The following is a 14,504-nucleotide window of genomic DNA, read 5'->3' as shown; positions in this document are numbered from 1 at the left end:
TAAGATACAAAACACACAATGTCATAATATTATGTCACGTTTGTAATGAGCCTGTTTTTCTTTTGCAATTCCGGCCTAAATCATCCTTCTGCCTTTCAACCTGTCCTCAAATAGAGGGTTTTGCATCTCTTGTGACACAGGATATTCAATCATCTGTTCCTTAGCACAGGGATTCCCAACTCCAGTCCCCAAGGACCACTAACAGTGCAGGTTTTATGGATACCACTGCTAGATTTAGTGGTGGCTCCCTACAACATGGCGGAGACTCGGCCTCCTGAGAACCAACAGGTGAGCACCACAGCACCACCAACAGAAATAATACTGGTATGACTGAGATTTGATTTTCATCTATCAATTGAAAGAACTTTAATCAAATTAACATATTACTGGTATGAGCTAAATAGGCAGATCCCTCCCTTAATTGTTAGTCAACAATCTAGATTTAGTTGTTTAGTGGTTTAGTCAAAATGATTGGGCCACCTGTGCTAATGAGAGGATATCCTTAAACCCTGCACTGTTAGCGGTCCCTGAGGACTGAAGTTGGGGACCTCTGCCTTAGCAGGTCTAAAAATTAGGTAAAATTAAACCTCAGATGAACAACAACACATAACATATTACACCGTGTCATGATTTATTTAACAAAAATAAACCCAAAATGGAGAAGCTGTGTGTGAATAACTAAGTACACCCTTACTGCTTCCATAGGAATTAAGATGCTAAGTAGCAGACAGGTGCTGCTAATCAAATGTCCTTGATTAATTGATCATCAGCAAGTGTGACCACCTCTATAAAAGCCGACGTTTTAGCAGTTTGCTGGTCTGGAGCATTCCGGTGTGTGTTAACACAATGCCAAGGAGGAAAGACATCAGCAATGGTCTTATAGAAGCAATTGTTGCTGCCCATCAATCTGGGAAAGGTTATAAGGCCATTTGCAAACAATATAAAGTCCATCATTGTACAGTGAGAAATATTTCCACTTTTGAATAAACATTCAAGACAGTTGCCAATCTTCACAGGAGTGGACGTCCCAGCAAATTCACCCCATGGTCAGACCGTGCAATGCTCAGATAAATTGCAAACAACCCAAGAGTTACATCTCAGACTCTACAGGCCTCAGTTAGCATGTTAAATGTTAAAGTTCATGACAGTACAATTAGAAAAAAAGACTGAACAAGCATGGTTTGTTTGGAAGGGTTGCCTGGAGAAAGCCTCTTCTCTCTAAAAAGAACATGGCAGCATGGCATATTTTTAACCATATATTCCCATATATTTTACTATACTGTATATTCTACCATATATTTTATATCTTCCAGTACTGAGGTAACTATAATAAGGCTCTGGAGGATAATATACAGATAAAAAGTATCTTGTACTTACCCAACCGTTGACGCCTTTATCCCCGCTCTCTGACACCAAATGTAAATTTATTCTCTACTTCATATACGTAGGAATCGTCTCTCGTACTCGTATAGATTTATCACCCCCCGGGAGGCCTTTTTCCCACTGTTAGGGCGCGAGAAAAGACGCGAGCAGCTCGGAGGAGAAGTAATTGAGTCGGACACCAGTGAGCGTTATCAATAACCTCTCCTGTTTATTAAATGGTTACAGTCAGGTTTTATAGGCGAGCGAGCTAAAGTGTATACGTGCAAAGCTTATTTCCCTTATTCTATGCTTATCTTCAAAGTGACAGATAGAAAGTTACAGTTTGGGCAAAGGAATGGAAGCAGGCACACGGTCTTACTAAAGGTGCAGTTTATTGTGCCACCAAAGGTCCAACGTTTCGGCAAATAGATTGCCTTTATCAAGGAGAGGGCTGATAAAGGCAATCTATTTGCCGAAACGTTGGACCTTTGGTGGCACAATAAACTGCACCTTTAGTAAGACCGTGTGCCTGCTTCCATTCCTTTGTTCAAGTACCTCTGGGATGTCTGGACCTCCCTGGATACAGCGCACCGGCAGATAAGTACCCCCATCCAGCACCTACCAGCGGTGTGCATGTGCTTCTACATATGACAAGTTACAGTTTGGGAACTCATGGTTTGGCCAGTCTAAGGGCACGGGGGTGCATCATAATTCTTGCTTGAAATGCTGAGACCGTTCATAAATTTTAGCTATGCCTTCTTGGCTAAAACTTCCTGTTACTTGTTCCGGAACTATGTCTGAACATAGATAGTTCAGAAGTTCAGCCAACATTAAGTGGGTAAAAGGTTAGTTAACAGCAGACTAAACGAAATGGCAGTGTTAGTATCAAATGGTTATATAGCAGGCAAAATGGAGTCCCCCCGGATATACACATTATCAATGACATATTACACCGTGTCATGATTTATTTAACAAAAATAAACCCAAAATTGAGAAGCTGTGTGTGAATAACTAAGTACACCCTTACTGCTTCCATGGGAATTAAGATGCTAAGTAGCAGACAGGTGCTGCTAATCAAATGCCCTTGATTAATTGATCATCAGCAAGTGTGACCACCTCTATAAAAGCCAAAGTTTTAGCAGTTTGCTGGTCTGGAGCATTCTGGTGTGTGTTAACACAATGCCAAGGAGGGGAAAGACATCAGCAATGATCTTAGTGAAGCAATTGTTGCTGCCCATCAATCTGGGAAGGGTTATAAGGCCATTTGCAAACAATATAAAGTCCATCATTGTACAGTGAGAAAGATTTCCACTTTTAAATAAACATTCAAGACAGTTGCCAATCTTCCCAGGAGTGGACGTCCCAGCAAATTCACCCCATGGTCAGACCGTGCAATACTCAGATAAATTGCAAACAACCCAAGAGTTACATCTCAGACTCTACAGGCCTCAGTTAGCATGTTAAATGTTAAAGTTCATGACAGTTCAATTAGAAAAAAAGACTGAACAAGTATGGTTTGTTTGGAAGGGTTGCCAGGAGAAAGCCTCCTCTCTAAAAAGAACATGGCAGCACGGCTTAGGTTTGCAAAGTTGCATCTGAACAAACCACAAGATTTCTGGAACAAAGTCCTTTGGACAGACAAGACCAAAGTGGAGATGTTTGGCCATAATGCACAGCGCCACGTTTTCGAAAAAAAAACACAGCATATCAGCATAAACACCTCATACACACTGTCAAGCACGGTGGTGGAGGGGTGATGATTTGGGCTTGTTTTGCAGCCACAGGACCTTGGAATCTTGCAGTCATTGAGTCGACCATGAACTCTTCTGTATACCAAAGTATTCTAGAGTCAAATGTGAGGCCATCTGTCTGACAGCTAAAGCTTGGCCGAAATTGGGTCATGCAACAGGGCAATGATCCCAAGCACACCAGCAAATCTACAACAGAATGGCTGAAAATAAAAGAATTAAGGTGTTGCAATGGCCCAGTCAAAGTCCAGACCTCAACCCGATTGAAATGCTGTGGCTGGACCTTAAGAGAGCTGTGCATAAACAAATGCCCGCAAACCTCAATGAACTGAAGCAACGTTGTAAAGAAGAGTGGGCAAAACTTCCTCCACAACGATGTGAGAGACTGATAAAGTCCTACAGAAAATGATTACTTCAAGTTATTGCTGCTAAAGGTGGTTCCACAAGCTATTGAATCATAAGGTGTACTTACTTTGTCACACATGGCTTCTCCATTTTGGCTTTATTTTTTTTGTTAAATAAATCATGACACAGTATAATATGTCATGTGTTGTTGGTCATCTGAGGTTGTATTTACCTAATTTTTAGACCTGCTAAGGAACATATGATTGTTATTATGTCCTGATATGTAAAACCATGGAATTCAACTGTATAACAAATGCAGACAGACAATTAATGTTCCCCTTTACCTCATGGACTTTTTTATTAGAAAAAGAGCGAAAGCTGTCACTGGCAACCAGATGTTTACATGTGAGACAACACGTGCGCCCACATGTATGGTTGCCACAGCGTTGATCACATGAAGTAGACTGATCTACGGCGATATATCACAAACGGCTTGGAGATAAAATATTTTTCATGTTTTTCGCATGTTTGTAAGTGCAGGTATCGTAGGAGGCAGAATGGGTCCAAGAATAGGATCACTTTTCAAGATGTTCCAATGCTTACCCAGGATGGAGGAGCTGCACCATCGCTAAAGACTATCCTGTGCCCCTCTCCCTACCATAGGGGTGAGCAAACTTTTTATGCCGAGCCCCCCCCCCCCCGCCTGATGTAATAAAAATCACATGAAAAAAAAAACCTTTATTAAACGGTATACAATTGTAGCGTTCATGTAAAATGCCTACAGTCATCTCTCCTGTTGGCAGTAAGGCCTGGTAAGTGTGGGCATGCCAGCAGTAATTATGGAGGTTTGCCCTCACACCCTGGTGGGGTGCCCTGTGTATGGATGGGACTGGTCACATGCTCTGACTCCATGGTTAGTGATGTCAGAGGTGTGTCAGCCTCAGAAGTTACATAAGGCACAGCACTGTGTCTAAAAGTTAGTTCTAATGCTAGTACAGTTGAGGAAGGAGTTCAAGTTCTGCCAGAGTGTTAGTTATGTTATAGTGACTCCAGAGGAGACTGTGTCCAGGGACCTGGCACAGGGTAGTGATCCCTGCGGGGATAGGGAATCCCTATTAAGGAGAGAATCACCTTTGAAGGGAAGCAGAGTGAATAATCATGAGAGGCTAGATCTCAACTGCGAGGGGCAGCTAGCCCACATCACTCAATAAAGATGTGTTCATTCAGAAACCCTCTTGTGTACATGTGTGGAGTGAATGTACAGAGAGGAGCACCACGGAGGAGTTCCTCAACAGGATCATCCCCTTGCGGACGCAGGGACCCTGATGAGGTGGAGGCGCTGCACTGGAACTAGGTGAGACTCAGCACACTACCTCAGCTGCCTGTCTGGACGGGTCCTCCCCACACACCATCATGCGGGAGACTCAGGAGTCCTGTTGCCAACAGGTGCACCACCAGACACTATCACACTGTAATGGGGACCGGTTAGACCACAGGGGCCAATGTGAGATTGGGTGGGTCAGGCCGGGCCAGAAATACCGTTACACAATGTAAATACAAATATGTTTAAATACTTACATATTTCAACAGCTCGCGCTTGCAAAATTAGGCCTCGGGCATGGTGCCTCGGGCCGCACTGAGCCGCGCTCCTGCTCTGCCTCGCCTGCTCAAGATGGTGCTTTTTTGCGTCCTGGCAGGCGAGGCAGTGAGCGCGGAGGCGGGGAGAAGGCGTGGTGGAGGCGGGGCGGAGGCGTGGCTAGTCCCTCGTTCCCATTGGATGTTTGCGGTCACATGACCGTTCAACCGCTCCCCTCAGCGCGGAAATTTTAAACCTGGCTGTTTCTTGCAATTTTCTGAGCCTCTGCACGCATGCGGAAGCGGCTCCTAAAGCCGCGCTGATTACAGATGCAGGGGGTAAGTGCATCTGCTCAGCGTGGTCTGCTGTACCATGTTCCAGGCCTTAGGCTGCATCCATAGAGATGGGAGCAGTGCTGAACGGGCGGGGCAGTGACGTCGCTTGGCAAATCGCCCGCGACGCACTGGCGTCAACGTCACGGCGCCGTGACGTTGACGCTGCTTTGCGCTGATTGGATGTTTTCAGCCGACAGTGCGCTGAAAAACAGCTTGGCTGTCGGCTGAAAAATCCAACTCGTCAGCACGCCTGCAGACGCTCGCGTAAGCCCCCTCTAAAGACATCCTCATTGAGGATGCCGGGGCTCAGCGCGGAGCGTCCGCACGGCTCAGCGCGGCTTCCCCTGCTATGGACGTGGCCTTAGGCTGCATCCACGCTACTGCTGAGAGCAGTGACATCACCAACTCTCCAAGCATGAGCCTTCCCCTGCATGCTTTTTGTCTTGCTATCCCCAGTGTCATCCAAACTCCTTCCTACAGTATTATTTATTTGTTTCCATTTTCAATGTTGTGTTTTCACACTTTTTGAATTACTATTTCTGTACATTCATAATATGATTGATATAGGTGCAGCCTACCCTTTCTCTCGCAGAGGATCACAGCGAAGCAGGTTGCCAGCAGAGGAGAGCAGGTACACAGCGCTATTGCAGGGCAGACACCGGAAGGAGGGCCGTTTGACTTCACCGCGCTCGGGCGTGCTCCCCCCCGTACCTCCGAAGCCCGCGCGCACACAACATCACGTGGCTGCCACCTGCACTATCCTGTTCAGCCACCCGCACGTCTTCTTGTTCGCCCGCGCACAGCTTTTTCGCCCTCCCACGCACAGCGTCTGCCGGCCCGGGCACCCAGTTTTTGCCGCACGCCGCCTGCGCCCCCCTAAATAATCTTGCGCCTCCTTGCCCCCCTCCAGTTTGCGCACCACTGCATTCAATCACAACACACATAATCAATCACAACACTCTCTCTCTTAATCACCACACACCACGTACACAATCACCACACACACACACACACACACTCACTCAATCACCACACACACACACACAATCATAAGTCACACAATTTCACCTGGGGAATGGGGGCGACATGCTCCGATCCCCCAATCCCCTATGCTGCTGAAAACTGGTGCGGGAAGCAGACAGGAAGAGAAGGAGGGCGTGTCTGTGTGCAGAGAGAAGCCCCCGCTGCAAGACAGAGCAGAGAAGCAGCCTCAGCACGGAGCTGCTTGTCCACCCGTGCACAGCTCTGCCCGCCCCCAGGTTTCCCCGCACGCAGCCCGCGCCCCCCCCTCCTAAATAATCTTGCGCCCCACTGCCCTACAACATCGCAGAAACTCGGCCTCCTGAGAAACAACAAGTGAGCACCACAGCACCAACAGAAATAATACTGGTATGACTGAGATCTGATTTTCATCTATCAATTGAAAGAACTTTAATCAAATTAACATCTTACTGGTATGAGCTGAATAGGCAGACCCCTCCCTTAATTGTTAGTCAAGTGAATGTGTTTAACTACAGTATATAAGGCAGTCTCTCCTGGCTGTGAAAAATTTAAAGTGTAACATTGAAAGTGTCTGGAGTTAATTGTGGAGATGAAATTGGAGGCGAAGATTAGAGGAAGATCTGGACTCTACACAACAATAACAACTCTGCAGCTGTGAAAACGTGACTTTCTAAATGCCGTGATTCTTTCTACTCTTGCTATCCTCCAATGCCTGGACTGTCTCCTCCTGCATCTCACTATGCCCACCCTATTGCTTTTTCTGTTTACTGTTTCCTCACTACTTTGTGAACGTCTCTGTTCTCTCCAACTTCCCCATTGCACCATTATTTATACACCTCTCTCCCAAAAACTTCTTTACCCCTCAATAAAAAGCACCAACACAAATCCTCTATTCACACCCTTTATCTACTCCTTCCTGCTGCTGGGGATCTCCCCTAAGCCTGGACCAAGATATACACTCCTGATCTCACCACGCCTCCCTGCCATCTCATCCCCTGAAAATGGTGTTAACCTTCTGATTTAATATTGACTAATCTTAAAACTCACCCCACAAGTTAAGCATCGCAACAGCCTGACCTCATGTTTACTGTCCCACACTCAGCCACTCCAATCACCCATTGTGGCCAAGCAATGCCATATTCAGCACTTATTCCCTCACCTGCTGTCTCTGTAAGGCCGTGCCTATAGTGCCGTTGATGGCGACACGGCGGGTGACGTCACCCGTCGCCACCGGCGAAAGTTATGTTTCCGCGGGGCGGCGGGGTTGCGGGATTCCGGCAATTTGATTAGTTCACGGGCCGTCACGTGACAGCCCTTGAAAAATTAAATTTTGCCGGCTTCCAGTTTTCGCTCCGTCGCTCCGTCGCTTTGTCGCCGTCGCACGCACTATAAGTGCACGCGGCGGTGGCAATGTATTTGTTTTCGGGCGACGTCGCCGGCACTAAGCGCGACCTAAGTCTCTCATCATACGTCTTAGATTGTAAGCTCTTCGGGGCAGGGATTTCCTTTCCTATTGTCTGATTTTGCTGCGCTTAATGTATTATTTTAATTCCCTGTACTGTATTCTTTGTGAAGCGCTGAGTACACTTTTGGCGCTCTATAAATAAAGACATACAATACAATAGGAGGAGGGGGATTACAGATGTTTCTGTGCCACACTCTATCTTTGTATTCAATGTCTTTATTTATATAGCGACATTAATGTACATAGCGCTTATCTTTCATTAATGTTTGCTTGTCCCCTAAATAATCTATATGTGTGTAACTACTTGATAGGAAGCAGCAGCATCAGCATGGAGGGGGGGGGGGATAACTTATTGTATCACACAGACCCACAAAGTGTTAAACACATGATATGTGTGAGGATACAGCGCTCTATACGTGCTGCCCCCTGGCTGTGATCCTCTCTGCTGTGTGCTGCTGCTGGGGAAGGAGCTAATGACAGAGCAGCAGCAGATGGACTACAACTCCCAGAAGCCCCTGCTGCTGACACAGGAAGACATGACAGGACAGCCAATGAGGGGACAGGAGAGCAAAGCTTGAGGTGAGTGAGACAGGGAGGGGAAGAGAGAGAGGAGCATGAGGAGAGAGCAGCCCTGTGTGTGAGAGCTGCTGCTGCTGCTGCTCCCTGATCCCCAGGCCCTGCTGCTGAGGGGTATAACTCAGGGGGTGTGACTGGGTAACAGGCTCCCCCCCGAGTGGCAGCACTGGGAGCGGAGCAGCAGTCTGCCAGACTAAAGGAGATGTGAGTAACCAGAGAGGGATCTTCATTACAGGCCCGGGGGGGACCCAAGTGTGTGTGCCACAGATACAGGCTGCTGCAGTATAACGCTGAGTATAAGGGCTGCAGCGTGTGTGCCACAGAGACAGGCTGCTGCAGTATAACGCTGAGTATAAGAGCTGCAGCGTGTGTGCCACAGAGACAGGCTGCTGCAGTATAACGCTGAGTATAAGGGCTGCAGCGTGTGTGCCACAGAGACAGGCTGCTGCAGTATAACGCTGAGTATAAGGGCTGCAGCGTGTGTGCCACAGAGACAGGCTGCTGCAGTATAACGCTGAGTATAAGGGCTGCAGCGTGTGTGCCACAGAGACGGGCTGCTGCAGTATAACGCTGAGTATAAGGGCTGCAGCGTGTGTGCCACAGAGACAGGCTGCTGCAGTATAACGCTGAGTATAAGAGCTGCAGCGTGTGTGCCACAGAGACAGGCTGCTGCAGTATAACGCTGAGTATAAGGGCTGCAGCGTGTGCCACAGAGACAGGCTGCTGCAGTATAACGCTGAGTATAAGGACTGCAGCGTGTGTGCCACAGAGACAGGCTGCTGCAGTATAACGCTGAGTATAAGAACTGCAGCGTGTGTGCCACAGAGACAGGCTGCTGCAGTATAACGCTGAGTATAAGGGCTGCAGCGTGTGTGCCACAGAGACAGGCTGCTGCAGTATAACGCTGAGTATAAGAGCTGCAGCGTGTGCCACAGAGACAGGCTGCTGCAGTATAACGCTGAGTATAAGAGCTGCAGCGTGTGTGCCACAGAGACAGGCTGCTGCAGTATAACGCTGAGTATAAGGGCTGCAGCGTGTGTGCCACAGAGACAGGCTGCTGCAGTATAACGCTGAGTATAAGGGCTGCAGCGTGTGTGCCACAGAGACAGGCTGCTGCAGTATAACGCTGAGTATAAGGGCTGCAGCGTGTGTGCCACAGAGACAGGCTGCTGCAGTATAACGCTGAGTATAAGAGCTGCAGCGTGTGCCACAGAGACAGGCTGCTGCAGTATAACGCTGAGTATAAGAGCTGCAGCGTGTGTGCCACAGAGACAGGCTGCTGCAGTATAACGCTGAGTATAAGGGCTGCAGCGTGTGTGCCACAGAGACAGGCTGCTGCAGTATAACGCTGAGTATAAGGGCTGCAGCGTGTGTGCCACAGAGACAGGCTGCTGCAGTATAACGCTGAGTATAAGGGCTGCAGCGTGTGTGCCACAGAGACAGGCTGCTGCAGTATAACGCTGATTATAAGAGCTGCAGCGTGTGTGCCACAGAGACAGGCTGCTGCAGTATAACGCCGAGTATAAGGGCTGCAGCGTGTGTGCCACAGAGACAGGCTGCTGCAGTATAACGCTGAGTATAAGGGCTGCAGCGTGTGTGCCACAGAGACAGGCTGCTGCAGAATAACGCTGAGTATAAGAGCTGCAGCGTGTGCCACAGAGACAGGCTGCTGCAGTATAACGCTGAGTATAAGAGCTGCAGCGTGTGTGCCACAGAGACAGGCTGCTGCAGTATAACGCTGAGTATAAGGGCTGCAGCGTGTGTGCCACAGAGACAGGCTGCTGCAGTATAACGCTGAGTATAAGGGCTGCAGCGTGTGTGCCACAGAGACAGGCTGCTGCAGTATAACGCTGAGTATAAGGGCTGCAGCGTGTGTGCCACAGAGACGGGCTGCTGCAGTATAACGCCGAGTATAAGGGCTGCAGCGTGTGTGCCACAGAGACGGGCTGCTGCAGTATAACGCCGAGTATAAGGGCTGCAGCGTGTGTGCCACAGAGACGGGCTGCTGCAGTATAACGCTGAGTATAAGGGCTGCAGCGTGTGTGCCACAGAGACGGGCTGCTGCAGTATAACGCTGAGTATAAGGGCTGCAGCGTGTGTGCCACAGAGACAGGCTGCTGCAGTATAACGCTGAGTATAAGAGCTGCAGCGTGTGCCACATAGACAGGCTGCTGCAGTATAACGCTGAGTATAAGGGCTGCACCGTGTGTGCCACAGAGACAGGCTGCTGCAGTATAACGCTGAGTATAAGGGCTGCAGCGTGTGCCACAGAGACAGGCTGCTGCAGTATAATGCTGAGTATAAGAGCTGCAGCGTGTGTGCCACAGAGACAGGCTGCTGCAGTATAACGCTGAGTATAAGAGCTGCAGCGTGTGCCACATAGACAGGCTGCTGCAGTATAACGCTGAGTATAAGAGCTGCAGCGTGTGTGCCACAGAGACAGGCTGCTGCAGTATAACGCTGAGTATAAGGGCTGCAGCGTGTGTGCCACAGAGACAGGCTGCTGCAGTATAACGCTGAGTATAAGGGCTGTAGCATGTGCCACAGAGACAGGCTGCTGCAGTATAACGCTGAGTATAAGAGCTGCAGCGTGTGTGCCACAGAGACAGGCTGCTGCAGTATAACGCTGAGTATAAGGGCTGCAGCGTGTGTGCCACAGAGACAGGCTGCTGCAGTATAACGCTGAGTATAAGAGCTGCAGCGTGTGTGCCACAGAGACAGGCTGCTGCAGTATAACGCTGAGTATAAGGGCTGCAGCGTGTGTGCCACAGAGACAGGCTGCTGCAGTATAACGCTGAGTATAAGAGCTGCAGCGTGTGTGCCACAGGGACAGGCTGCTGCAGTATAACGCTGAGTATAAGAGCTGCAGCGTGTGTGCCACAGAGACAGGCTGCTGCAGTATAACGCTGAGTATAAGGGCTGTAGCGTGTGTGCCACAGAGACAGGCTGCTGCAGTATAACGCTGAGTATAAGAGCTGCAGCGTGTGTGCCACAGGGACAGGCTGCTGCAGTATAACGCTGAGTATAAGGGCTGCAGCGCGTGTGCCACAGAGACAGGCTGCTGCAGTATAACACTGAGTATAAGGGCTGCAGCGTGTGTGCCACAGAGACAGGCTGCTGCAGTATAACGCTGAGTATAAGGGCTGCAGCGTGTGCCACAGAGACGAGCTGCTGCAGTATAACGCTGAGTATAAGAGCTGCAGCGTGTGTGCCACAGAGACAGGCTGCTGCAGTATAACGCCGAGTATAAGAGCTGCAGCGTGTGTGCCACAGAGACAGGCTGCTGCAGTATAACGCTGAGTATAAGGGCTGCAGTGTGTGTGCCACAGAGACAGGCTGCTGCAGTATAACGCTGAGTATAAGAGCTGCAGCGTGTGTGCCACAGACACAGGCTGCTGCTGTATAACGCTGAGTATAAGGGCTGCAGCATGTGTGCCACAGAGACAGGCTGCTGCAGTATAACGCCGAGTATAAGGGCTGCAGCGTGTGTGCCACAGAGACAGGCTGCTGCAGTATAACGCTGAGTATAAGGGCTGCAGCGTGTGTGCCACAGAGACAGGCTGCTGCAGTATAACGCTGAGTATAAGGGCTGCAGCGTGTGTGCCACAGAGACAGGCTGCTGCAGTATAACGCTGAGTATAAGGGCTGAAGCGTGTGTGCCACAGAGACAGGCTGCTGCAGTATAACGCTGAGTATAAGGGCTGCAGCGTGTGTGCCACAGAGACAGGCTGCTGCAGTATAACGCTGAGTATAAGAGCTGCAGCGTGTGTGCCACAGAGACAGGCTGCTGCAGTATAATGCTGAGTATAAGGCTAAGGTCCCGTTGCACGCGTCCGCACGGCTGGCTGGCTTGCTTGCCGGCGGCGCGTGCAACTCGCTGTACCGCGATCTGCGGTCTACAGGAAACTTCAGTAGTAGCGGGGGGCGTGGCCAAACGTGTCGGGGGGGGGGGGGGCGTGCGGCCATGACGTGAGGGGCCGGAGCGGGAGGTGGGCGGGAGTGGGAGGATTGACAGGGAGGGGGGGGCGTGGCTTGAGCGGAGGGACCCGCTACTCTTCCCCCCCCTCCCTCCACGGGCTGCAGGTAAGTAAAAAAAACACACACACGCAGGCACTCATACATACATACATACACACACACACACACACAGACAGGCACTCACGCACTCATACACACACACAGACAGAGACAGGCACGCACGCACTCAGGCACACACACACACAGACAGGCACGCACGCACTCAGACACACACACACACAGACACACACACAGACAGGCACTCACGCTGCTTTCACTCCACACTCCTCCCCGCTCCCCGAAGCCTCTCCTCCTCCCGCAGCCTCCCCTCCACATTGGCTCACAGCCACACCACGTGACGCGTCGAAGCTAGGAAACACCATTCTCTTGTGTCTCCTAGCGGCTGACGCGCCACAGCGTGTAGTCAGCTGTGCCGCCAGGGGGGACCGGGACCGGCTCGCGAGGATTCACCTGCTGGTGGGGAACTCGCTACATTGCCGCCCGTGCCAACGAGCGCAGCGTGTCCCAGGCCTAAGAGCTGCAGCGTGTGTGCCACAGAGACAGGCTGCTGCAGTATAACGCTGAGTATAAGAGCTGCAGCGTGTGCCACAGAGACAGGCTGCTGCAGTATAACGCTGAGTATAAGGGCTGCAGCGTGTGTGCCACAGAGACAGGCTGCTGCAGTATAACGCTGAGTATAAGGGCTGCAGCGTGTGTGCCACAGAGACGGGCTGCTGCAGTATAACGCGGAGTATAAGAGCTGCAGCGTGTGTGCCACAGAGACAGGCTGCTGCAGTATAACGCTGAGTATAAGAGCTGCAGCGTGTGTGCCACAGAGACAGGCTGCTGCAGTATAACGCTGAGTATAAGGGCTGCAGCGTGTGTGCCACAGAGACAGGCTGCTGCAGTATAACGCTGAGTATAAGGGCTGCAGCGTGTGTGCCACAGAGACAGGCTGCTGCAGTATAACGCTGAGTATAAGGGCTGAAGCGTGTGTGCCACAGAGACAGGCTGCTGCAGTATAACGCTGAGTATAAGGGCTGCAGCGTGTGTGCCACAGAGACGGGCTGCTGCAGTATAACGCTGAGTATAAGGGCTGCAGCGTGTGTGCCACAGAGACGGGCTGCTGCAGTATAACGCTGAGTATAAGGGCTGCAGCGTGTGTGCCACAGAGACAGGCTGCTGCAGTATAACGCTGAGTATAAGAGCTGCAGCGTGTGCCACATAGACAGGCTGCTGCAGTATAACGCTGAGTATAAGGGCTGCACCGTGTGTGCCACAGAGACAGGCTGCTGCAGTATAACGCTGAGTATAAGGGCTGCAGCGTGTGCCACAGAGACAGGCTGCTGCAGTATAACGCTGAGTATAAGAGCTGCAGCGTGTGTGCCACAGAGACAGGCTGCTGCAGTATAACGCTGAGTATAAGAGCTGCAGCGTGTGCCACATAGACAGGCTGCTGCAGTATAACGCTGAGTATAAGAGCTGCAGCGTGTGTGCCACAGAGACAGGCTGCTGCAGTATAACGCTGAGTATAAGGGCTGCAGCGTGTGTGCCACAGAGACAGGCTGCTGCAGTATAACGCTGAGTATAAGGGCTGTAGCATGTGCCACAGAGACAGGCTGCTGCAGTATAACGCTGAGTATAAGAGCTGCAGCGTGTGTGCCACAGAGACAGGCTGCTGCAGTATAACGCTGAGTATAAGGGCTGCAGCGTGTGTGCCACAGAGACAGGCTGCTGCAGTATAACGCTGAGTATAAGAGCTGCAGCGTGTGTGCCACAGAGACAGGCTGCTGCAGTATAACGCTGAGTATAAGGGCTGCAGCGTGTGTGCCACAGAGACAGGCTGCTGCAGTATAACGCTGAGTATAAGAGCTGCAGCGTGTGTGCCACAGGGACAGGCTGCTGCAGTATAACGCTGAGTATAAGAGCTGCAGCGTGTGTGCCACAGAGACAGGCTGCTGCAGTATAACGCTGAGTATAAGGGCTGTAGCGTGTGTGCCACAGAGACAGGCTGCTGCAGTATAACGCTGAGTATAAGAGCTGCAGCGTGTGTGCCACAGGGACAGGCTGCTGCAGTA

The 14,504-nt window shown here is 50.4% G+C and overlaps 1 protein-coding gene across 1 annotated transcript in view; it reads left to right on the top strand.

Moving 5' to 3' along the window:
• Window positions 1-255: 255 nt before the first annotated feature.
• LOC142488308 (uncharacterized) overlaps window positions 256-14,504 on the top strand; it is a 55,475-nt gene continuing 41,226 nt past the window's right edge. Inside the window, exons 1-3 of the mRNA XM_075588677.1 lie at window positions 256-288; window positions 6,697-6,722; window positions 8,535-8,613. Of these exons, the coding sequence (XP_075444792.1) occupies window positions 256-288; window positions 6,697-6,722; window positions 8,535-8,613 (138 nt within the window). The remainder of the gene's footprint in view (window positions 289-6,696; window positions 6,723-8,534; window positions 8,614-14,504) is intronic.

This window comes from Ascaphus truei, chromosome 2 (assembly GCF_040206685.1).
Source record: "Ascaphus truei isolate aAscTru1 chromosome 2, aAscTru1.hap1, whole genome shotgun sequence".
Lineage (NCBI taxonomy): Eukaryota > Metazoa > Chordata > Amphibia > Anura > Ascaphidae > Ascaphus > Ascaphus truei.
Note: the sequence above shows the minus strand (reverse complement) of the source record. Positions and strands in the feature narration are given on the sequence as shown.